At 39.1% G+C, this 23823-nt stretch overlaps 1 protein-coding gene across 1 annotated transcript; it reads right to left on the reverse strand.

Moving 5' to 3' along the window:
* Positions 1–233: 233 nt before the first annotated feature.
* tnni3k (TNNI3 interacting kinase) lies at positions 234–23272 on the reverse strand. The gene is made up of 25 exons (XM_066692107.1): positions 23093–23272; positions 22622–22730; positions 22255–22340; positions 21783–21880; positions 21530–21640; positions 19614–19712; positions 18954–19092; positions 18516–18660; positions 18265–18369; positions 17755–17849; positions 16967–17116; positions 16136–16222; positions 15616–15672; positions 15241–15333; positions 15076–15133; positions 14734–14928; positions 14340–14444; positions 12781–12833; positions 12635–12687; positions 11924–12056; positions 11646–11755; positions 4255–4314; positions 3675–3844; positions 1347–1426; positions 234–931 (listed from the first exon to the last, which is right to left on the reverse strand). Exons 1-25 carry the CDS (start codon positions 23130–23132, stop codon positions 855–857), a joined length of 2508 nt encoding a protein of 835 aa, XP_066548204.1. The 5' UTR covers positions 23133–23272; the 3' UTR covers positions 234–854.
* Positions 23273–23823: the final 551 nt, after the last annotated feature.

Here is a 23823-nt window from a genome sequence, read left to right on the forward strand (position 1 = left end):
TACCTGGACGTTTTGCTGCTGCTCTGGTTCACATTAGTAAGGAAGTCAAAATAGTCAATCCAAATTGACCAAGTTGTGCAACTGAAACCTAAGCTTCATATTGACAGTGTACTCAGGAAGTACAGAAAGTGCTCATTGTCTTTATTTGTGTGTGATTGCTTTCTTTTTTTTAAATAATGCACTGTACTGCAAAAAGATTGTATGATTATATATTATTTAATTTTGTGTGTAATAAAAATAATAAATGGAAACATTTGATTCTTTTTTTATTTGACTTTTAGTTTAAATTAAAATGACCTGCCCACCAGCACTCAGCTGGCAGAATTAGCATTATTGAAAAACCCCTTCAGTATTCACTATGGTCTGTCCAGTAGAAAGTCAATAGGAAAGGCAAGTCACCTGTGATAGATGTTTAAAAACCTTTTATCTTTCAGAACATATTGCATTAAAAAAAGTGAACCTCAAAATCAGCATGAAAATGTATGTGTATGCCACAGTCTTACAAATGTCCAAATAATTAAGCAAATAAACTAAAAATAAATACTATAAGCGCCAAGTTTTTCATTTAGTTCTAAAACTATGAAATATTCCATTAACACAGTATGAATAAAAAATACTTCACCGACTACTCTTAAGCAGCATATAGTAAGTATACTTTAATACAAATTATCATTTCACTCACTTGCGTGCATGTTTTTAGGTTAGCCGCCCGCTGTGATTAAATACTAGACAGTGGTCTATGCCTTCACTTATCATACTATCTCAAACCTTCATCACTAGAATTGTGCTGGGAAGCTGTCAGGCGGTGCTGTGGTGCATCTTAATGAGCTGTCTGGGAGCCGATTACCCCGAAGTCAGTTGCTGTCTTCAAAGCTGCCATTGCTGCTGCAGGAGTGAAAGCGCATGGTGCTCATGGGATCAGAGACGTAGCCTGTGAAGGAGAGATGAGGCACTGAAACAAGCTCGGAGCAAACATGTATTTAATTGCATCTAAACCGTCAATTAAAAAGATAAAATGGATCTGTTTAGCGCTTCACTTACTGCTCAAAATGCTAATTTCAGCAAAATCACTGTTAAATAAGCATTATTTGATGAGCCCTATACCAGTGTATGACTGTACATCATCTATTGGATATGAGCATCTGCAATCTGCTGTATTTGCACAATTTTATTACAATGCACACAACCAAATCCCTAAAACAGATCATATCCCTGCACTTAAGTAACACGTTTGACTGAGTGTTAGTGGGGATTTGATTGTTACAGAAGAATGCCTCTTTACAATATGGCACCCAAATAAATAGCATTACCATTCAAGGGGTGTCCAAATTGTATGTTAACCCTACCGTTCCTGTCAATGGGGGGGTACTGCAGATTCTTCCTCAGTTCATCCAGGGAAAGGCCTTGGGAAGAACGTCGCCCCGTGCTGATAAAAAGACACATTGCACTTTCTTAAAGAGGATAAAAAGCTAAAAAGGAGTATTTGTCCTTGAATTTCAAGAGAATATTAATACATCAGGTCAAGTGAAGGACTGTCAAATGTGTGTTTTTTTAATCTGTGAATTTGCAGCCATATGTAATAAGTGAATCGTACAGTGTGCTCATGCATCAATGCTTTGTTGTGAGACTAGAGAGACATCTGACACAACTGCATCATGGTCTCCCAGTCTCATGTAACAAATGTTGACAAGGGAGCATGCCCAGTCCAACTGTAACCTTAGAAGCCAACCCTAAAATGCGTAGACCCTTTCTGTTCATGCTCAATTTGTTTTCATGGGAACATAACAAGAGTATAAGATGACCTCAATTACCTAAAGACAATCAGACAGCTCATCAGAAGGGGCTGCAGTGGCACAATGTTTAAGGAAAATTCTTGGTACATCCCGACAGGACCATTAGGGAACTGATCTACAGAAATCGGTCATGAGGTAAGTCTACTACAATCATATTAATATGTATACGCTTCAGACTGTTTATACTTATAATAGATTGCAAATCATACATGCATTACAAACAAATTAAACTTTAGCTTGTTTTAAATTAGTTCAGCTTAGTATTAATTATCATCATCATCATCACTCATGTGGCTAACTCACCATGAAATCAAAAAGGGTAATGATGAACGATGATGATAATTAATACTTACATTATATATATTTCAAGTTTTATTAAATTATATGAGCTGATTTGCTTAATTTGAAGCAATGTGTAACATACTATTCCTGCAATTGTGTATGAATATGTATATATATATATATATATATATATATAGTTCAGGTCCAATTTAAAAAAGGAAAATATGTTTGCATGCAGTGTGCCTGTGTTAGTGAGTCTTGAATAAGGCTTGTCAATTTTGTGAATTTAAAATCAAAATACAAACAATTTGTCTGATGCTGCTGCAGAAGCTCTTTTAATAAACAAAAAAAAGTATTAATTATCATCATTATTCATGATGCAAACTCAGCATGAAATCAAAAAGGGTAGAAATCTATTGACATAAGAAGTGTGTATTTTAAGTGTATATTGAAAGGTCACTGGCTTTTACACTGAAAGTTATTAGTGTTCAGCACACAATGAGATTCCACAGACTTTCGTAGTATTAACCCTCTATGTCTTAGAGGTCGAAACTGAAACTAGTTGCAAGAAAAAACAAATAGAATAAAGTATTAATCTTTCAAACAATGTTTATAAATGTGTTTTGAGAGGCTATCGAACTAATTTCAAACAAGCAAATATCATGTGCTTGTATTGAAAATTATTTTACCTACCAATTATTTGATCTACCAGAGAAGCACATGATAACTACATTAATAAAGGATGAGCTTAGCCACAATGACATTGCCTTTTAACCTCTTAGTGTAAGCAGGTGTTGTGTGCCTTTAGCTGGGTAGGCCATTTTGCCATTTGTGCCCTTGCAGAGGGTGCGTGGCTAATGGTATAGAGCGGACGATCATCTATCACTGAGCCTCCCAGTAACAGCAGGCCCCTGGAGGAGACACCCTGCTACCCAGGGCATGATGAAGGGAGATTGAACCCCCGAGAACAATATTTGCTAAAGCAGAAACCCTAGGAGCTAGTCGTGTGTCTGTCCCTTGTTACTGTATACGTGGAAACAGTTGCCATGCTTGTCTCCGGCAGTCACAGCGCTCGAGTAAACACATCGGCAGCAACCGAGGAGCTAATCAGCAGGGATGTCATACATGTTTTATTACAGTGACTTTCCTTCTTTGCTTTTCAGCCCCATGTTCACAGGCAACACTAGTTAAACTATTGCAAGAAAACCATTTTGAATGTACACAGCATGTCATTAGATAAACAACGAGACTGGTCGACTTGACCTTCACTCCATTAGTTTGGGAGTTTATGTTATCGGTTAACATGTCATTTTAGGTTTGGAAAGATCGTTCTCTGGAATGTTTTTTTTCTGATGTGTTTTCCTCAGATCAATAAACCGTTTCCTAGGTTTTACTTCAAGAGATTACATATTTATAATTCAGTCGAGATTTTTAAAATGAAGATGTCACACAATCTTGCACAGGGCGGTGTTCTCTTTAACACCTTTTGAGTCTTCCAAAAGTCAGTATTAAATCATCGAAGGCCCCACCACATAGATATACATATGAAATATAGAGCACAATGTGTAACCAGTGACTGACACAGACTAAGGCTGTTACCTCTGTGACCAGACAGCGTAGGCCCTGGCATTGAGGGCATACTCCAGCTCAAAGCGCGATCGCAGAGCTGCCACGTGACTGCGGCCCGGCCCTCCCCGCGCCACCAGGCAGTCAGAGGAAGCGGAGGGGGACAGGGAGCCACTGCTGTTACTCGAGGCCGGGGACATCAGCTGTGACAGAGAGAGAATATAGTGTCCCATCACAGCCAGACCGGGCCCCTCCACAGCACCCAGTCAAACCCCTGCTTTCCAGACAGCTCAAACTTCACTTATTTGTTTAGAGACTTATTATTTCTTCTCTGCTACAAAATGTTATTTCCCATCGAAACCAGATTTACGAATATTAACTTGTGAATGAGACTTTTGAGCCTGTCTTTCCTCAGTTCAATCAACTGGAAATATATCACAGACTAAAAAGTCTAGTTTAATGTAGTAATTTAATTAAATCTAATCCCAAACTAACTTTCTAATATAGTGTATAAATACTTCTGACTACAACTGTATATATAAGGCTTATTTAAGCATAATTATCTATTAAATCAGGGCTCTCACACTTCACAAATATAGAACATTTTTCTTACCTCAACATTACACAGACACTCCTCCAGTTTGGCCACTACTTCAGAGAATTCTGGTCTTTCCTAATATGAGAAAGTATATTCAATATTCATATGCTTGACACCATAACTGTAAGCATACATAATGTTTTAGAGACACTCAATTTACACGTCAAAGTATGGAAAATGTGTGGGGAGCATACCCAGTCTCCAGACATGTATTTCAGGTACAGCCCAGCTCAGACACCAGCCTCAAAGAGGACGATGATGCACCCAACATCAAAAGTAAAAGGCCACCAACCCCTTGCCTTGATGTGGGAGAACAAACAGTGCAACATGCTCCCTTTTCAATAACACACAATGACAAGTAAGTTTTAAAGAAGCTGAAGCTCCTCTAGTTTTCTGCATTCATGTTGATCCTATTTGAGAATCCTACGGTACAGGACATTGATGAATGTGTATTTCAAATGTATTCTCAGTTTAGCTGTATATTATTAATACTTATTGAAAACTTTGACCATCCTGTCAATCCCAAAATGGAAACAGAACTGGTTTGCATTAAGTGCAATGATGGATTATCTCTTAAAGTAATAACAAAAACCTCCATCAACTGCTAGAATTCTACAGAATACAGGCCAGTTACAAAGAAACTTCCTGCTGTAACACTGACAAATGCAAATGAGACCGAGGAAATTAAGACAGTTTACAATAGATTAACCACGACATAATCCTCTGTATCTCAGGATTGTTCCTGGTGTTGCTGACTTCACTCGCACATGCTCAGCTCAAGGATTTCTGTCCTGCCTCTTGCTTGGTGTGCTCAGAAGATGTCATCATTTGTCAGAGGCTTACTTACGTAATAGGTAAGGAACCGCTAAAATATAACAACTGTTACTGCAGGATTTATCATCTTGGCCGTTGTGCTGAATGAGGTAGATGACACCTTCACCTTAACCTTCATCACTGATATGGAGTGCAACTTTAAGGTTTAGGTAAATGATCATTGATTCCTTAAAATTGTATGTGCTGAGCTGAAAGATTAAAGATTGTATGAATGTAAAACAGTGCATACTTTTTTCAAGTGTCTTTTTTCACACATTTAACTTAAATCTTGTGTTTTTTTAATAAATACTTAAATAAATGCTAAATCTCTGTCTCTGGCTTTGCAAACTAAACATTTAAATTTGAAATATATATTTAGTCTAAATATAAATGTAAAATATTAATATAAATGCTAAATGTGGAGTTTGCAAAAATAAAGTAGGGGCGGGGCATGATCCCTGTAAATGGCGGTAGTGAAGTGGAGTGTAGTGCGACGATGCACCAAATCGGCTCACATTACACGGTTTACTGAAGTACCGCCCCACTGCTGTGAGAAGCTGACCGGCACCAGAGGGGCAGGACTGTATTTGCATGTTAGCTATATATTTATTTGGCAAACCCCACATTTAACATTCATATTTAACATTTATATTTAGACTAAATATTTATTTAAAAGCTATATATTTATGTTGTGACTCAAAAAAACACAAGATTTAACTTAAATGTGTGAAAAAAGACACTCGAAAAAAGTGTGCGTTACATTTGGTGCCCCATAAATCAGTGCCACAGTAATGGAAGCTTGATTGGCCATTTTAACTTCAACATATCCCACTGTGTTATCTAAAGTGTTGTCTGTTCTCGTTTATACAGATCCCCCTCTGACTGCCAAGGCTCTGATCTTCACAGACGGAAACATCGACTCTGTGGACAATGGCACTTTTTCCTACCTGCCCAATATGACCCTGCTTGGCCTCAGCAATAACATCATAGCAACCATTGAGGAGAACGCTTTCCAGAACCTTACCTTCTTGAAAACCCTGCTGCTGGACCACAACCAGATCCACAGTTGTGACATTCAGGATACAACCTTCACCCAGCTTCCAAAACTAGAGACCTTACAACTCGGTAACAATATCCTACAAAGCATTGACGGGAGCTGGTTTAAAGACTTGAGGAACTTGGTGAATTTGCAACTGGAAGGAAATCGTATTTCCAGACTAGACTGGGATACCTTTGCAAATTCCAGCCTCGGGAATCTGGAGACCCTAGATTTGTCCGATAATCTGATCACTTATGTAGCTAAAAACAGCTTTGTGAGTCTTCCTCGCCTGCGCAGGTTAGACCTATCCAGAAACCAGCTGACCGTCATTCCAGATGCCTTTTCATACCTCTCCTGGCTCTCTGCTCTCAACCTCGACATCAACCAGTGGAACTGCACATGTGAGCTGAAGGAGCTGTCTGAATTCCTCAGCAGCTACATCCAGAACCCGGACAAGATCCTGTACAACGGCAAGCGGCTGATCTGTCAGAGCACCGACAACCCCGCCGTACAAACTATCCTACAGCTAACCGAGTCCAACTGTGTGCCACCCAATGAGAACATCAACATCAATATCAAATACAAAGACTTCAGCCAATACAAAAGAGACATCTCTCTAACAGGCATCTTTTGCTTTTTAGGTAATGCGGCCTAAATTAAGACATTACTCTGCAGCTATTCATTCTGAAAGGAAGCGATTACTTCAGTACCCATTCACAGTACTACTTCAGCTAATATAATTGCGATATCATGGCATTTTTTCATTATATTGTATAAGTCATATTTCTGTGCATAGATATCGTAATCATATTTTGAACATATTTCACTACGTAATTTAGTCAATTTCATTTAAAGTAGGTTTATAAGTTTCATCTTCTCTAGTTCTAGCACAGATACTGCAGTGAATGTTATAGACACTTCATAACACTGATTAACCCCCAGAGCCCATTTGTTATGGAGCGTTACACTGGAATGTCAGGTTATATAATACCAGACAGAAAATAATAAATTTATGTGCTTTCACAGCTGGTTTGAGAAGAGTTATAATAACAGCTGTTTTGTCTTGATGAATTACAGGAGCAATAGGGCTTGAATTGACCTTGCTTTACTGCATCTACCACAAACTGAAGCGAAACAAAAGCAAGAGGCATGGAAGTGAGGAGGAAATAGTCTCCGCCAGCAGCACTGTTGCAGATGCAAAGACCCCCCAGTGCACTTTTACTGAAGACAACGAGGTTCAAATCCTTTCCATCGTTCACCCTGGAAGTGAACCCCAACTGATGCAACCAAACAGAACCGGTGCCCAGGACAGGACAGGCTACAGGCAGAGGGGCATCAGAGAGATGGCAACCTCTGACCGAGCAGAGATGAAACCGGCTAGACTACAGCACTATTTTGCATGTCTGAACTGTAACCTTGTACAGTCAGTCTCAGGGCAGGCAGATGGGAACGGGGGAATTGACAATTATAGCAGTGTTGTTTTGCAGAACGGCCGTCGGATAGCAACCAACCCCAGCCATCAGGAAAGACAGACACAGAGGGAGGAGATGCAGAGAGACCTACCACAGCATGCCCTGAGGTTTAATGAAGGTAACATTGTATGATGGTGTAAAATGCTCATTAAAAATATCAGCCTCATTACAGACAGGTGCAGTGGGGAGCACTGTGGGTCGTGAAGTTTGAGACCTGGAGAGAATCTGTAAGCACTTCACAGTTGCTTATTATATTAAGTGTGTGGCTTTTCTTAGCTACCTTCTTACACTTCAGAGATATATGACTGAAGAATTCTTTGTAAGCCAGGCCTTAGATAGAGCCATCAAACAGTCTTTTTACTGTCCTTTTTGTGTAGGATTTTGAAATATTTTAGATTATGATGATTAGAGGAAGAAACTGGTTGAAATACAAAGAACAATAACTTATAGTTGGTGTAATAATTAAGATTAAAATAATACATTTTAAAATGTCCTAAAAACTTTCCTGCATACAATAAAGCAAAAATGAATGCCATCCATAGCTTTTGTGGCGTAGGCTATGAATAATGCTATTTCTGCATACACTTTCATTTTCAGATTTCATACATCAGAGTAAAACTCATTGTCAACAAGCTGGCAAAAATCAGGAGATGTTAACAAACTGCGATGGAGACCCACAAGAACAAAGGTTCAGCTATAATAAAGACAAAGGGCAACAGCAGTACAGCAGCCACTTACTATCCTCCTCCACAAATAAGCCTCCGCAGTCTAATACAATGCCTGATGGATTGAGAACAAGTGGCAGGCATAGAGAACTTCAGGACAATTATTTAGGTCAGCCTAAAAACATCCACTCCCTGCCAGACTACCTCACGATTAACTGTGTGCACTGTCACACAACCTATGAATACAGGAGGGAGGGTAGTAAAGAAGGAAACAGCAGAGAGGAAAAGAACATTGTGAACACCCCGGAACCGGTGCACAGGAAAAAACAGTTCGCTATGAAGACAAAGCTGTACAGAGAAAGAAACCATGATAACACACATCACCCCATAGATTTTGATAAAGATGTTGATGTAACCCAGACTGGGTCACCAAGAATCAAATTAGCACAGGTGTCGAAGAGTGTCACTTTTAATTTGCCAGTCTCCGATGTGCATCTCATTGCCGCTCGAAAGAAAAAATCTTATAATAAAGAAAAAACTAAAAGTGACTACCAAGATAATGACTTGGTGAACAACAGCTTAAAAACCATCCCAAACATCAAAGATAAGGAAAGGCCGAGAAGTTCATCTGGCAGGACCCCAAAAAGGGAAAAGGTTGAGAAGGGGTCCAGTTTTAAGAAGCACAAACACAGAGTTCAATCGAACAGTTTATTGAAAGTTAAGATCAACTTGAACCCTATCCGGAAAAACAGAATCAACCCAAATAAGAAAGCAAGTGAAGCGGATATGCAGCAGGAGCAGGTCAAAGAAGAAGCAACCAGCACAACTGCTACTAAAGACAAATCTCCTCAGAGAAAAAGACACCGAGATAAAATTGACAAAGATGTCCCTGTCCCTTCCCAGCCCAAGGAGACTCTAATTCCACAGGCAGAAAAGAAAAAGAAGAAAAGATCCAAAAAAACTCCCATCAACGACGACAATCTCAGCAAAGCAGCTCCGGAAAATAACCCTTGTGTGGATCAGTCAGCAGAAGAACAGGTTAAAGCCCCTAAACGTAAATCTACCAAGATGGATGAAATACCATCCTCTCCAGAAAAGGGGTCTAAAGATGCAATGTCCTTATCAGTCTCACTAAAGGAAATGGACCATCCCCAAAAAGAGGATACAGAAAATGGGGAGGACTACCTCAAGGACAATATCAACACAGATAATCGCAACGAATGTCAGACTAGTTCTCTGGAGTTACAAAAGGAAGTAAATGCAGAAGATCGATTGGAAGAAACTCCACAAGACAGAACGTCCTCAAACAGAGATCAGACACCTTCCAGGACTGATCTGAAAACTGAACACCTTAATGACACAATTCTAGAGGTTCAAATGCCCACTGAGGAACCACAGAAAAATGAGGCCCAGAAGTCTGATATACTCCAGCCCAGCACTGAAGAGATGGTTGTAATCCTTCCCTCTGAGGCCCAGGGAGAAGGGCTTACACAGGAACTGGGCTTGGAGCAGCTCCCTGCAAAACTAACACAGCTACCTGAACAGGAAGAGAGTGACAGCAAAGAAGTCAGCAGTCAACAACAACAAACTGTCAATCAGGACCCAACACCCACCAAAGCTGATCAACATGAAAATGTTTCAGAGAACGAGTTGGCTGTGGAGAATAAAACCGCAGCAGACGGCACTGATAAACACGATGGCAGCCAGACCCAGGGTGGCAGTCAAGATGAAGAGCCCACTGTGACAAATGCTGTGGCTCAAGTTGAAAGCATACATGAATCTGACATCAAAGCATTGCAGGAAGCAGGAAACGCAGGGCTCAAACCTGCGCAAAATGAGCTGGATGGCAGTTCCAGTGAAAGGTCGGCTCTCACAGAATCACAGACAGACTTGCCATCTGCCAAACCTGAAAGTGGCAGCCAAGACCCTGCAGAGGTGTCATCTGATAGGGAGAATCACTCCAACAACAACAGCACCTCCTCCTCAGTTACCCCCGTCCACGCAGAAGACACTCTGCAGTCTACAATATCTGTAATACCAACAGAGGCTGGGAAAGACCTTGAGGATCTGCCTGCTTCCAGCGTTAGTATACTACAAGAGTACGTTCCTTCAGGAGAAGGCTCTCCGAAAAGGAAGATCAGGCTCATACTTCCTGAGAAAACAAGTAATCGGCCACAGACTGCACTAGACAAGAAGATACGATAGACAAGAAGATCCTTCTAGCATGATGTGCTCAGGAGGGAGCCTATGGCTGAAACTGTTTTTATTTTTAGAATTGATTATTATGAATATAATATTTCAAAGTTCTGGTAACAACCAATTTACACCGATCAAAACACAATATCTATATCTATTATATAAGCAATTCAATAATTACTTTAGAATATGTTTTAAGCTTACAAGGTGAAGAGTCGCAGAAATCCAGAGAGAGATGCACCTCCAATCAAAAGGTTTTTATTACAAGCAGCTGCATGGAAGAGGTTCGAGAGGTGATCTCAAGAACAGTTACAAACTACAGGCACTTTTATGCAGACAGGTAACAGGACCCACATGTCTGTCCCATGATGAGTGGAAGTTTGGTTTCTACCTGACAACTGCACAGGAAGACCCATTGTCAAACTGGGGTAGATATAAGGCATATGCAATGTTTAATATAAGGTGGGTTTGTCCGATGTATCAAGCCCAAATTGCTGGAGAAAACTGGTTCTTATCAAACCCTGTTCTTCTAGGTATCAGGGTTGAATTGAGTTGAGCACAGTACCATAGTATAGTGACACAGTAAGACAGTGACTGTGTTCACACAGACACACAGGGAAAGAAATGCAGTTCTTCACAATGTAATTTAGTTGGGGAGTACATTCTATCAGAAATAAAAAGGGACATTTTGTCTCATAGGATATTTTTATTACACTTTTAATTCATTTGTATTTATTTCATTGTCTTCCAGCAAGCCAACATCAAGATGTATTCTTTTTTAATGTATACACCTACTTTTGTTATGTTTTGTCTTGTCTTAAACCTTAGGGCTACACCCAATCAAAACTTTGAACTATCAGTGAATTATGCAAAGTACAAATCTCTACCCTATCATGGTTTAATTTATTGTTAGAAGTCACTTTCTACTATTGCTAAATCAAACGCAATACATCTCAATTTGCAATTCATGGGTGGGTCCAGATTTTGATTTGCTCTATCCTTTAGTTGTTCACCAATATGTTTGTCATACATTTTGTTGCCTTCATAAAAGCCATGTTTGACTTACTTTGGACAGTTGTAAATATTATAAAACAGTACAGAAGTGACATAGATAGATAGACAGACAGACAGAAAGACAGATAGATATATAATGCTACCAATACCAGTTCCACAGTCTGTTCTGTATAAATCACTTTGCCTTGTGGCGTTTCGAAAGCTCACCTCTGGACACACATTCCAGCCCCTCATGAGCAGCGAGGAGATGGGCTTGGGGATGGAGTAGCCGATGGGCGGTCTGATGTGGTGATAGGCCATGTCTGCAGCTGCTGCCGCTACATGGCACAGGAGAAACAGGGAGTACAGGTCAACACAAGAGACGCTGGTGTGGAACTCTCACAGTTAGCAGTCTGTGGCGCGTGAGTCAATATTGAGTTACAAGAGTAAGGAAGAGGTATTTCTGTGACAGAAACTGTCAAATGGTGGTGGGCTGCCAGCGTTACCTGGTTTGAGATGAGCGAACGGGATCTCTCCTGTCAGCAGCTCCCAGAGACACAGGGCGTAGCTGAACATGTCAGCCTTGACAGTGTAGCGGGTACACTGAGTGAACACCTCTGGAGCCATCCACCGCAGGTTCTGTACCCAAGCACCGAAGTCAAAATTAAGAGTTCCTCATCACCAGTCCTGAATTCATGTTTCTCCCATTTACCTTCTGGCTGAATAACAATTATATGCAGTACAATGGCCCACCAATGCCAGAAGCCATGTTTATATATATATATATATATATATATATATATATATATATATATATATATTATATAGTGTATACAGCTCTGGAAAAACCAGACCACTCCAAGTTCAGAAATCAATGTTAAGTGGTCTCTTATTTTTTTCCAGAGCTAAATATATAATATATATATATATATATATATATATATATATATATATATATATATTTTTTTTTTTTTTTTTACTACAGTTCTTCAATAATAATGCATAGCAAAAGGCAAAATGTGTCCGCTCTCCAAAGCTACTGTCTTTGATGCATTCTGTTGCTCCCAGACCGTAACGTTTGTGTTAGCAGAATAAACGATATTTCAGAGGTGATGTCATATAAGATCAATGGCAATGTTTGTCAAATGAGTGCGAGTTATATGCAACTTTATAATTTAACTATAGTTCAACTATAGATTTAGAACAAGTAAACAAACCCCAGGCTGTTTGGTCATATTGTCTTCATCCATGGACAATAGGAATCTGGATTCTAAAGAGAAAGAAAGATCACTTGCTCGTATAATTGAGATCTCACAAAATACTCTGTTGTATAGTCGCAGTAGGTTTAGCTAGTAATCAGTACCTCCAAAATCAGCAACCACAGCATGGCCATCTTCATAAAGCAGGATATTGTGGCTGTTGAAGAAATGTTCACAATAAAATGGTTTTGCTGGAAAGCAGATTGTAGAAATGGAAAACATTATATAATTCAATATTTTTTAGACATGCACACATTCCATTTGTGCCACCAATACAACAGGATACATCTGTTAAATTAAAAACATGTAAGCATTTCATAAACAGAGTAACAAAACATATATGTTTTGCACATAATCTGTAATTTATATTCTCTGGCAGTATCAACATTTGTTTCATTAACATCACACATATTTTATCATCTCAGTATATTCTATTGATGAATTCAAAAACCACTGAGATGGGAAATGAACAATATATTAAAGCAGGGTGTAGTTTACACACACCCCAGCAAAATACTCCTGCTCTATTACAAAACAATACCCTAGTAAGGACCTGGGGAACACTGCAAATTATTATTTGTATCCAAACTGAAATCAAAGCTGTAAGAATTGGATTACATTCCATAGAAAATATCAATAACTAGAATCTTAATCAGTTGAATTTTAAAATGGTTAAAAACGACATACAATGTGAACTCTGTTAGACATTAGACATTATTCTGCTGATTCAATGTGTTGGACAGCTGGAGAATGTGGAGACCGTCAGTGTCACTTTTCTGCCTGAATGTTCACATACCTACAGGTAAGTCAGTAACAGTTTACCTCTCACTAATTGAATCTCTGTGTACAGGGTACATACAGATTACCTCAGAGCTCTTTATATGAATATAACAAATTCTAGCAATTCATCTAATCCATCACCTAAACAAGTAAGCTGATCTATACGTCTTTTTCATCAGTAAGCTTAATTTCAATAATTTAACCTTTGTTTTAATTCATTTTATTTGCCAAACCTCTCTCTGTAGTTCAATTCAAATCAATGTTTACTCATTGTTATGAAATGCAGTGTTTTATGAAAAGATGTAATGTATAGCTAATGTTTAATAAAAAAAATTAAACAAATACACTCTTTACTTCGGATTTTTCAGCCTTACCCGCAAATATATCAAGATCACGACCATCAAAGATAAAGCATTCAAAGACAGGAGTTTCTCCTCCATGAGCGCTCTAACTCTCAGAAAGACAGAGCTCTATGCCTGAGGATATCTTTTCTTCTCTCTACCTTTATAACCTGAGAGACGTCCATCTCACTTTCAACCCCATCACAACAGTGAAACACCACTGGCTTTCACACATGACTTCCATCCATCCATCCATCCAGTTTACCTCTCACCTATGTGCAACAATGTTGTGCAGTCCAGGACACAACTGGCCTTTCTGACAGTAGTACATAACGCTAAAATACATAAAATAACACGCTCCAAACAACTATTCCATTAAACCATTAAATTGTATTTGATCAAAAACCGTAGCATTAATTAAAACACTAAATCACCAAAATCTTTCAAAATACTAATATTAGAGCAGAAAGATAACAGGGGTTACAGTCAGACCCGAGTGTGAATCGAATGTGTAAACTTCACATTCATACACGGCTTCTCACCTGTTCAGATCTCTGTGGATGATTGGCTGGGTAAGGTTGTGCAGGTATTCCATGCCTTTAGCCACATCAATGGCAATGATGAGTTTGGACTGAAGATCTATAATCCTAAATGTAATGAGAGGTGCACTGAAATGAGATCGACATTTTTAGAGCACAGGAATTAATGCTTTGTAGAAGATTTCACATAAGGAAATTTAAGATGGTGATAGCAAGCTCAATTGAGAGATGCAAATATTCAGAATAATAATACTGTTTCAATATGTAACTGTTGTTATATTCCATGATTTTCGTAGCGTGTGCCATCTTTAAGTGCTTCACAAATCATATTAAAAGTCTGAAAAACACACATTTCTTGAACAAAACATGAAACTCAGACTAGACAAGACTAAATTACCTCTTCTGTTCATGCAGCAGTGAGAACAGTGACCCTCCCGAGACGTACTGAGTGACAATAGCAAACTGGCTGGGGTCGTCCAGACAGGCGCCAACAAACTGGATCACACAGGGGTGATTGAGGCGGCAGAGAATCGAAACCTCGCGGCAAAACATATCCACGTCAGACTTTGAGCAGTACGTATTTGCTCGATACCTAGAATACATCATCATGATCAAGTAGTTCGGTGTGGAATGGGTTGAATGTAGTCACTAACATGCGCTGAATTGCTGTGTTATTTTACATAATATTCTGTTAAATAATCAGTCATTCCTATTGTGTTAACTTTGAGGTAGTGCTTACCTTTTGATCGCTACAATTTTGTTCCGACATCGTCCTTTGTAGACCTTTCCAAATGAACCTGAATAAATGTGGATTAAATTTTTAGCATCACCTGTCTGAGAAAAGGTTGAATAAAGAACACAAAATAAATGCTAAAGAGGCGACTCAGCTGTCTCTTGTGTTTACCTGATCCTATTATTTCATGAAATTCCAGTTCTGACAGCTGGAGGTGGAAGTGTGAGGGCAGGCTGGCTCGAAGCAGGAGAACGTCAGCCTTTTCTGCCAAGCAAAAATAAGAAGTACATTATAGAAGAAGTATATTTTTAAAGACAAATACGTGATTTTAATTAAACACTTTCCATAATAGGTAGCGAGATAACGCCCAAGGATTTCTACCTGAGGAACTCTGATATAATTTATATATGATAGCTTCTAATAAGTATTTTCTCACAGTGCAGAGTTTAGGACAAATTACAGGCAGTACCTTAAAGACTACAATATGATGCAATGCATTTCCTTAAGAATTAAAACAGTAACTGAAATCCAACATTCATTAATCACCTTTAGTCATGCTCTTGATCTTTCCTAGAGGAGATGGGACAGAGACATAGGAGCCATCTGTGGATAGAAAGAGAATGTGACAATTTACAGCTACAAACACTACTGTTATATTAAATACAGGCACATCCTAGTACCTCACTCTCATTCCTTCTGCTTTCTGCCTTCTACTTAAAATCAAAATCATGCAGTCTTTTTGTTCAGTCAGACGAGGGAGATCTAAAGAGATCCAAATCTGAAAACCCATAAAAAAGAGAACAGCCTGCATTTACAGCTGCCAGACACATTTCTCTTATGCTTAATGTAAGTGTCAGAGACTGAAAACAATAATAGTATGGGGGCTGTTTGAACAAATCTCATCAGCATTCATGAGAGGCTTTTACCTCTTTCAGTACCTCTCAGACAAACACTACAGTAACCAGGAGAGAGCAGGCTCTGGAATTGTGATGGCTTCATCGTAAAGACGCAGTAACGGTCACTATATTTATTGAAATGAGTCGTTGCTCCACGCTACAGCACTGACCTCCACCTGGCTGCGAATATTCATTACAAGGAGATTCGTCCTGTGGTCGTTTGTAGTGCTTCAGCAGTGTGACGATGGCATCATGACCTGCAACAGCAACCCACAGGTACCATGTTATTCAGCTGCCACTTCAGACCCCTGCAGGCCACAGGCATGAGTAATTAAACACAGCACTGTGAAGATATATTTAGACACCGACACTGCCAGAAACAAATGCATTTTCCCCCCCACTCACAGAAAAACCACTAATAAACCGTGACCAGCTTCATTATGAATTCTACAGAGAATTAAAATGAACCAAAACAAATGTCTCAACACAGTGCGTCTACAGTAACTCTCTAATCAGTATGTTATACTGTTAGTGCATAAAAAATAAGCTTTGATTTCCCTTAAAAAGAAAAAGAAAATGTGGGCCGACATGATTCAAACAACTTTGATTTTGTTTAATTCACCTCATTTGTCCACCATGTCTTAATTAAAGACTGCTATTATTATATTATTGTTTGTTTCCCAGAAGAGGCTCTTCACACAGTGACTTACAGTAGTCCCTCATCAACAAAGCTTCAAGTACACTATACAGCATTAGTATATATATATATATATATATATATATATATATATATATATATATATATATATATATAAAACTAAAATCAACTGTAAAAACTTTCAGTGAAAAGAAAGTACAATATAATGGGAAATTACCCCAGTACAAAACACAATAAAAAAATTATAACAATATTGTGTACAGACTGAATGAAGCTGCCTGGAAAAAGTTGAAATGATCTCCTGTATCATTAGATACAGGTCAGATGGGCTTCAATGACCCACCTTTCTCATATGCCCACATTAAACACGTCTGCTCATCTTTCTCCCCACTGGATCGGCTGGGATCACAGGCAACCAAGTTCATGTCAGCTCCATTGTCTAACAGGAACTGGACCAGACGGATGTGACCGTGGAAGCAGGCGCTGTGCAAGCCTGGGGCAGAAAGACATAACAGAAACAGGTGTGGGGTGAATAGAACCACGATTCACTGATTGATCTCCATTGATCAGTTCACCAAGTCTGCTAACTTGTCTGTTGTTTATTTATAAAACATTTACAAATAGGTTATGATCTGATCTTTAGGGTCCTCACTTAGCTACAAGCCTGTAGAGTAGCAGAGTCTCTGACCTCCTTCCAGCGCTTAATCAAGACATCTTTTCAGACAGTACTTGTAATTTAGTCATTTACTCTCCTATAAGATAGCACTTATACAACATTTTGTCATACTTGTCATATTATGATCTCCCCTATGCCCTCTTTCCCTTGGCCCTTGACTGTGACTTAATATCTTGTCTGCACTTTTACAACCTAGGATGTAAGACCTCATATATTGTTTACTGTATATCTCATATACACTTGTGTAAATTTGAATTTGTAAGATGTATTATGCCTTGAACTGCACTGTATTGCACTTTGTATTGCTCTTATATATTGTCAGTCACCCTGGACAAGAGCGTCTGCTAATAAATAAATAATAATAATAATAATAATAATAATAATAATAATAATAATAATAATAATAATAGGACTAAAACATATTATTTGATTTAGTTCATCCCAAACTGTTTTACCTGTATGTCCATCTCTGCCTTGGTGATTGATGCTCATCGCATTCTGGCTGAGCATAAACTTCACCATCTCAATGCTTTTCCCATAGGTGCAGGCACTATCATAAACAACAAAAGGAGGCTTGTGAAAACAGTGCCAATTTACCCAGCAAGGTTCTGTGCATTAGTATTTTGTTTATTATGTACATTTCATGCTGCACCTTATATAAACAGCTTGTCAGAAAATAATTATTAAGAATGGGAACATTATGCATTTAATAATATTATGTTTTCCCCACTGGGTAGATAGAACTGAATAATATAGTTTGTTTCAATTCAATTCAAAGCAAAGGCAACAGCAAATGACTGGCACAGTGCTAGAATTAAACATATTGTGTGTATCAATCTAATCTTTATTTCTTCTGTTTGACAACTACAAGGGGTTATCAGGCTGAAAATAAAAGTCATGGGGATTTTAAGAGTAAGGCAGTACTGGTACTGTTACATTAGGGAAATACACAGTTTGTGTTGTACCTGTGAAAAGCTGTTTCACTGAAAATATTCTCCTTTGTCAGGCTTTCAGTTCCAGACAGCTGAATGAGCTCCTTCACTACATCAAACTTCCCATTGTAGCAGGCCCTGAGAGAAACATGAGCTTATCAGAGTAGGCAATTATGTGATAATGTTCAAAATAAGCATTTATAGACTCCTTCACCATTCTGGCCCATGTAAGAAAAAATACTGCTAAACACTAATGGTCCACACATCGAGGTGGCTGTACTTACAGGTGTAAAGGAGTATCGCCATAGATGTTAACAGAGTGGGGGTGGACCTCGAAGTTGCCCTGCAGCAGGAAGTGCACAACCTCATGATGGCCAAACCGTGCGCAGAAGTGAAGAGGAACGTGGTCCTCGTTGTCCTGGGCGTTCACTGCAGGAAGGAGGGAAAGGAAAAGATCCCACAGCTCACTGCATTTTCTTTCTTTCTCAATTTAGAAAATCACCCAACAAAACACAGTAAAAGCTTGTGTTCTTAAATGACAGCTGTGTACCCTGAGGCTACTGCCAATATTTAAACAGTTTTACATTACACTCAGTCACTCTTAAATCTTATGTGAGTCTTATTCTGTAAGTCTTATTCTAGCCTCACTACCCCCCCTGCTGGACATATTAAGCTTTGTACGTCTCTGTACCAGCTGTAAGCCTTTTGTGACAGCATCTCACCCTCAGTCTTGCTGCCTTCCTCCATCAGGAGCTTGACAATGTTGAGAAAGCCTTTGGCTGCCGCTAGGTGCAGGGGCCGGTCGCCCACTTCCCCACTCACATTCACATCAGCCCCGAACTTCAACAGCAGTCTAGTCACCTACGAGATTAATCACGAGACCCCCCAGGCAGATGGAAACCCATAGCAAGGAAGTCTGTAAAGATGTCTGCTTCCCCATGGCATTCCGAGCTGCAGTTTGCAAACTATGTCTGCAGTAATACCGTTTAAAACCCAGACCTTTTTATAAATCACAGGTAATTTTGAAAATGAGGTCTGCCTCTCTTAGTAAAAATTATAGAGACAATAAATTGCATCCGTAGGAATATAGATCTTGTTGATATAATTGAGAAGTAGTTTCTAAAACTCCCTCAGGAAGATGCTAAAATTGTATGTTGAGACAAAGAGTTACTTTAAAAACATAACAGCCGCTGGGGGCTAAATCTACACCTTCAAAGGTGGCATAATGTATGCTTTAAAAAGAGAGATCTCACATGATCAGCCAATAAAAAAATTGTATTTTTTTTTTTAGTAAATCTGAAATATTTAATACAATGTAAATTAGGCCTGGTTGTATTTATAGTATCAACAGCAGCACGTTATATTACTCTACAGCACATTACCTGCTCATGGCCATAGTAGGCTGCAATATGTAGAGGAGTGAAAAACACAGCGTCCTGAACATTAACATAGGCTCCGTGCTGAAGAAGAATGTCCACAGCCTGGAAAAGATTGAAGATGCTGAATCATACACTCATGAACTGAACTGAACTGAACTGAACTGAAAATACCTCCCTGTTGAATCTATATTAGGTTGATATTATTAGGATGCTACTGTGTTCATAAAAGTTTCCACAGAATTTTTCTAAGTACAGGAGGGTGAGGTTGTCTCGTGTTTGGAAACCCATTCTATCAACAGATACAGGGTTCTCAAAAGTATTCACCCCCTTTGGACTTTTCCCCATTTCATTGTGTTAAAACATGAAATCAGAATGTTTTTAATCAGGAGTTTTTGCCACTGATCAACACAGAAAATGTCCATAATGTCAAAGTGAAAAATATAATCTGCAAATTGTTTTAAATTAATTACAAATACAACACAGAAAATAATTGAATGCATAAGTAATCACCCCCTTTGCTATGACACACCTGATTGAACCAATTGTCTTTAGAAGACACATAATTAGTCAATGTAACTCCGTGCAATTAAGGTGTGTCACATGATTTCAGGTTCAATACACCTGTCTCTGGGAGGTCCCACAGTTGGTTAGTACAATTCCTAACAAAACCTACATCATGAAGACTAAGGAACAGTCAATGCAAATCCTGAATTAAAAAAAGCATCAATCAGGGGATTTAAGAACATTTCCAAGGCATTGACTATCCCCCGGAGCACAGTGAAGTCCATTATTAAGACATGGAGAGAATATGGCACAACTGTGAATCTGCCTAGATCAGGCCATCCTCAAAAACTGAGTATATGGGCGAGAAGGCACTAGTCAGGAAAGCCACTTAACTCTACAGGAGTTACAGTCTTCCACGGCTGAGCTGGGACACACTGTGCATACTGCAGCAACAGCCCGGGTGCTTCACAAAAGTGGCCTTTATGGGAGAGAAGAGAACTCACAACAAATCTTGGCTAGAGTTTGGCTCTGAGACCAAGTGGATGTCTGATGAGACCAAAATAGAGCTTTTTGGCCTCAACACTAACGCACATCATCCTGAGAACATCATCCCCACCGTGAAGCATGGTGGTGGGAGCATCATGCTATGGGGATGCTTCTCTGTGTCAGGGCCTGGAAACCTTATAAAGATAGAGAGCAAAATGTATGCAGCAAAGTACAGAGAAATCCTGAAAGAAAACCTGCTGAAGTCTGCAAGACACCTGGGACTTGGGAGAAGATTCATCTTCCAGCAGGACAATGACCCCAAACATACAGCCAAAGCCACACTGGAGTGGCTTAAAAACAAAAAGGTCAATGTCCTGGCGTGGCCCAGTCAAAGCCCAGACCTCAATCCAAATGAGAATATGTGGAAAGAGTACTGTTCACGAAAGGTCCCCATCCAACTTGATGGAGCTTGAGCAATTTTGCAAAGAAGAATGGGCAAACATTGCTGTGTCCAGATGTGCAAAGCTGGTACAGACTTATCCACAGAGACTCATCGCTGTCACTGCTGCCAAAGGTGCTTCTACCAAATATTGACTGAAGGGGGTGATTATTTATGCATTCAATTATTTTCTGTTTTGTATTTGTAATTAATTTAGAACAATTTGCAGATTATATTTTTCACTTTGAAATGATGGACATGTTCTGTGTTGATTGGTGGCAAAACCTCCTGATTAAATCCATTCTGATTTCATGTTGTAACACAATAAAATGTGGAAAAGTCTAAGGGGGGGTGAATACTTTTGAGAGCCACTGTATCTGAAAGATTTTCCATTTAAAAAATGAAAGTCCCTACCTACAGTGTCTTTGGAAACCAATGTCAAAACAAATTAACATCAGTGTTTGGAAAGGAGGTGTGACACAGTACAAACCTCATGATGGCCGGCTACAGTAGCAATGTGAAGAGCAGTGAGGGCTCCATAGCCAACCTGCTGGATATCAGCCCCTCCGTGCAGCAGGGCAGTCACCAGCTCCGCATGGTCCTGGACAGACACACACAACACAATGGCTGCCGGATCCAATGACCAAGCCACCCATGCCAAGTGGCTTTTTAATGTATTTGTTCCAGTTGGTATTATATAAACCTGACATCACGTATTTCACCAGAGGCCTTCTTTCACTAACCTTGTACGCAGCCAAATGCAAAGCAGTAAACCCGTTCCGTGTCAGCCGCGATGGACGAAGTCCTTTTAGCATGAGGGTCCTGATATGAGCTTTGTTACCTGTATGAGAGGTTTAAAACAAAATACCTTTTTTGGGGCTTTGTCTGTTCCATTTTTTGAACTAAGGAAATTTTACGGGGTTTTTTTCCTCAACAAACTCTTAGCTTTAGCTTTTATTGTGATGGTGTCATAAAATGCCCTGCTGGAAACATTCTGTCTCTGCTGCACAATATAAGGTAAATATATAATATAAACATAATATCTTCTGTACATTACATCTTCTGTAACAGCTCTAGCACTGACAATTATTACCGAGCCTGGCTGACACACTTTCAGGTCTGTGACTTCTCTCATGTCTTTTATAAGATTCTGAAATGTCTACACTTCACAGGAATGCTGTCTCAGTATACACGAGAAACCAGTCAGATGCTCACCTCCACATATACAGCAGAGATGCAGCAAGGACAGGCCACTTTCTGTACGATAGTTTAAGTTCACTTTATTGAAAGCTTCATCTGAGCTACAGAAGACAAATATCACGATTAGTACAAAATACTATACTTGTATACTTAACTACTATATCTATATATACACAAAGAAACAATATTTAGCTACTCAGATCACTGAAACACCACATGGGTGTGCTAACATAAATGAAACATCACTTTATCATACATGTAAAAATATGCTGCCCATACATTCATTAAAAAGGCGGTGTGTTCCAAAATTCTATATTCTATAAACATATGCAATTAAATGGATGCATTTGAAAGGAACTGGGTATTTCTTCTGCATTCCTACCTGAAGACATGCTTCAGTTCCATCAGCTCACTTTCTTTGATACGCAGATCATCCTCCAACCTTTCTATTATTACAGAATAGGACTCGCTCACTTTCTTCTTCCATTCGTCTTCAGCAAAAGGACGTTACAAGTTAGTGACATATCATTCATGTTAAAAGCAAATAATGTATTCAAATAAAGAGTGCTGAAGGACTAGGCTGCATGTTTTACATTTTAGATTTGAATGCAAACAAATGTGTAACACCTCGAGACACTAGAGTTTGACCCATGCAGTTTAAAACATCTGACCTTGGGGTCAAAAGGTGAAGACAAATTAGTACTCTCTTTTTACACTGGTGAGAAATCCTAATAAAGGACTCGACAAGGCTGACAAATACAACCTACACACTTTTCATCAAGCTGTGTGGACTAGAAGGCACGATGACAGGATGTGTCATAAGTATAGATCTAATGCAGAAATCTGTTATTACCTGTACAAGTCTGTGTTGGCCTTGATTTATAATTTCCCATTGAGGCGTTCCTTTAGTCGCAATGTCTTTGCTTTAGTGGAAAACAGTCCAAAACCGCAAGACAGGCAGTCATATAATTCTTTCCTCGAGCGCGATGGCAGTCCTGCTGATAAACCTGGTATCATGGCCACCAGCTAAAAATAACTCGTCTCCAAATGGAATGTCTGACAACAATGACAACTGATCTGACCATGCTGTGAGTTACAACAACAGGCAAGACACCATTTGTACTTTTTCAGCCCAGCAGATAGCCTTCTTCTGCAAATTGTTTCTGTGTTTACTGTCCAGATTTCTTAAACTAAAACCTTACAGTGTATTTTATATGCACCCTGAAATACTGGAGATTTTCAGAATAGATAAGTAATTACAATCATATATTATTTAAAGGTATTGAAATGAAGTCTCTGAGCTACAAAAACCTCTCTCCAGGATATTTAACAATCTTAAACCAGCTTCTCGCATGGATGCCATCGTCAACAAATCACAAGAGAATTTTTATTTCTGCTTAATATCAGCAGGTGCCCAACTAAGATTTGGAAACATGACATGAGATTAAGTATCCCAGCAGCTGTCAGCGATATATAAAGCGAAGTGGGCATGCTTTTCTAGTTTGTTTTATACAGCATATTATTAAAGAGATTGCCCTTCTTATTTGATGTCCTAATACAAACACAACTGGATTATGATGTCAT

This window comes from Amia ocellicauda, chromosome 19 (genome assembly GCF_036373705.1).
Source record: "Amia ocellicauda isolate fAmiCal2 chromosome 19, fAmiCal2.hap1, whole genome shotgun sequence".
Classification (NCBI taxonomy): Eukaryota; Metazoa; Chordata; class Actinopteri; order Amiiformes; family Amiidae; genus Amia; species Amia ocellicauda.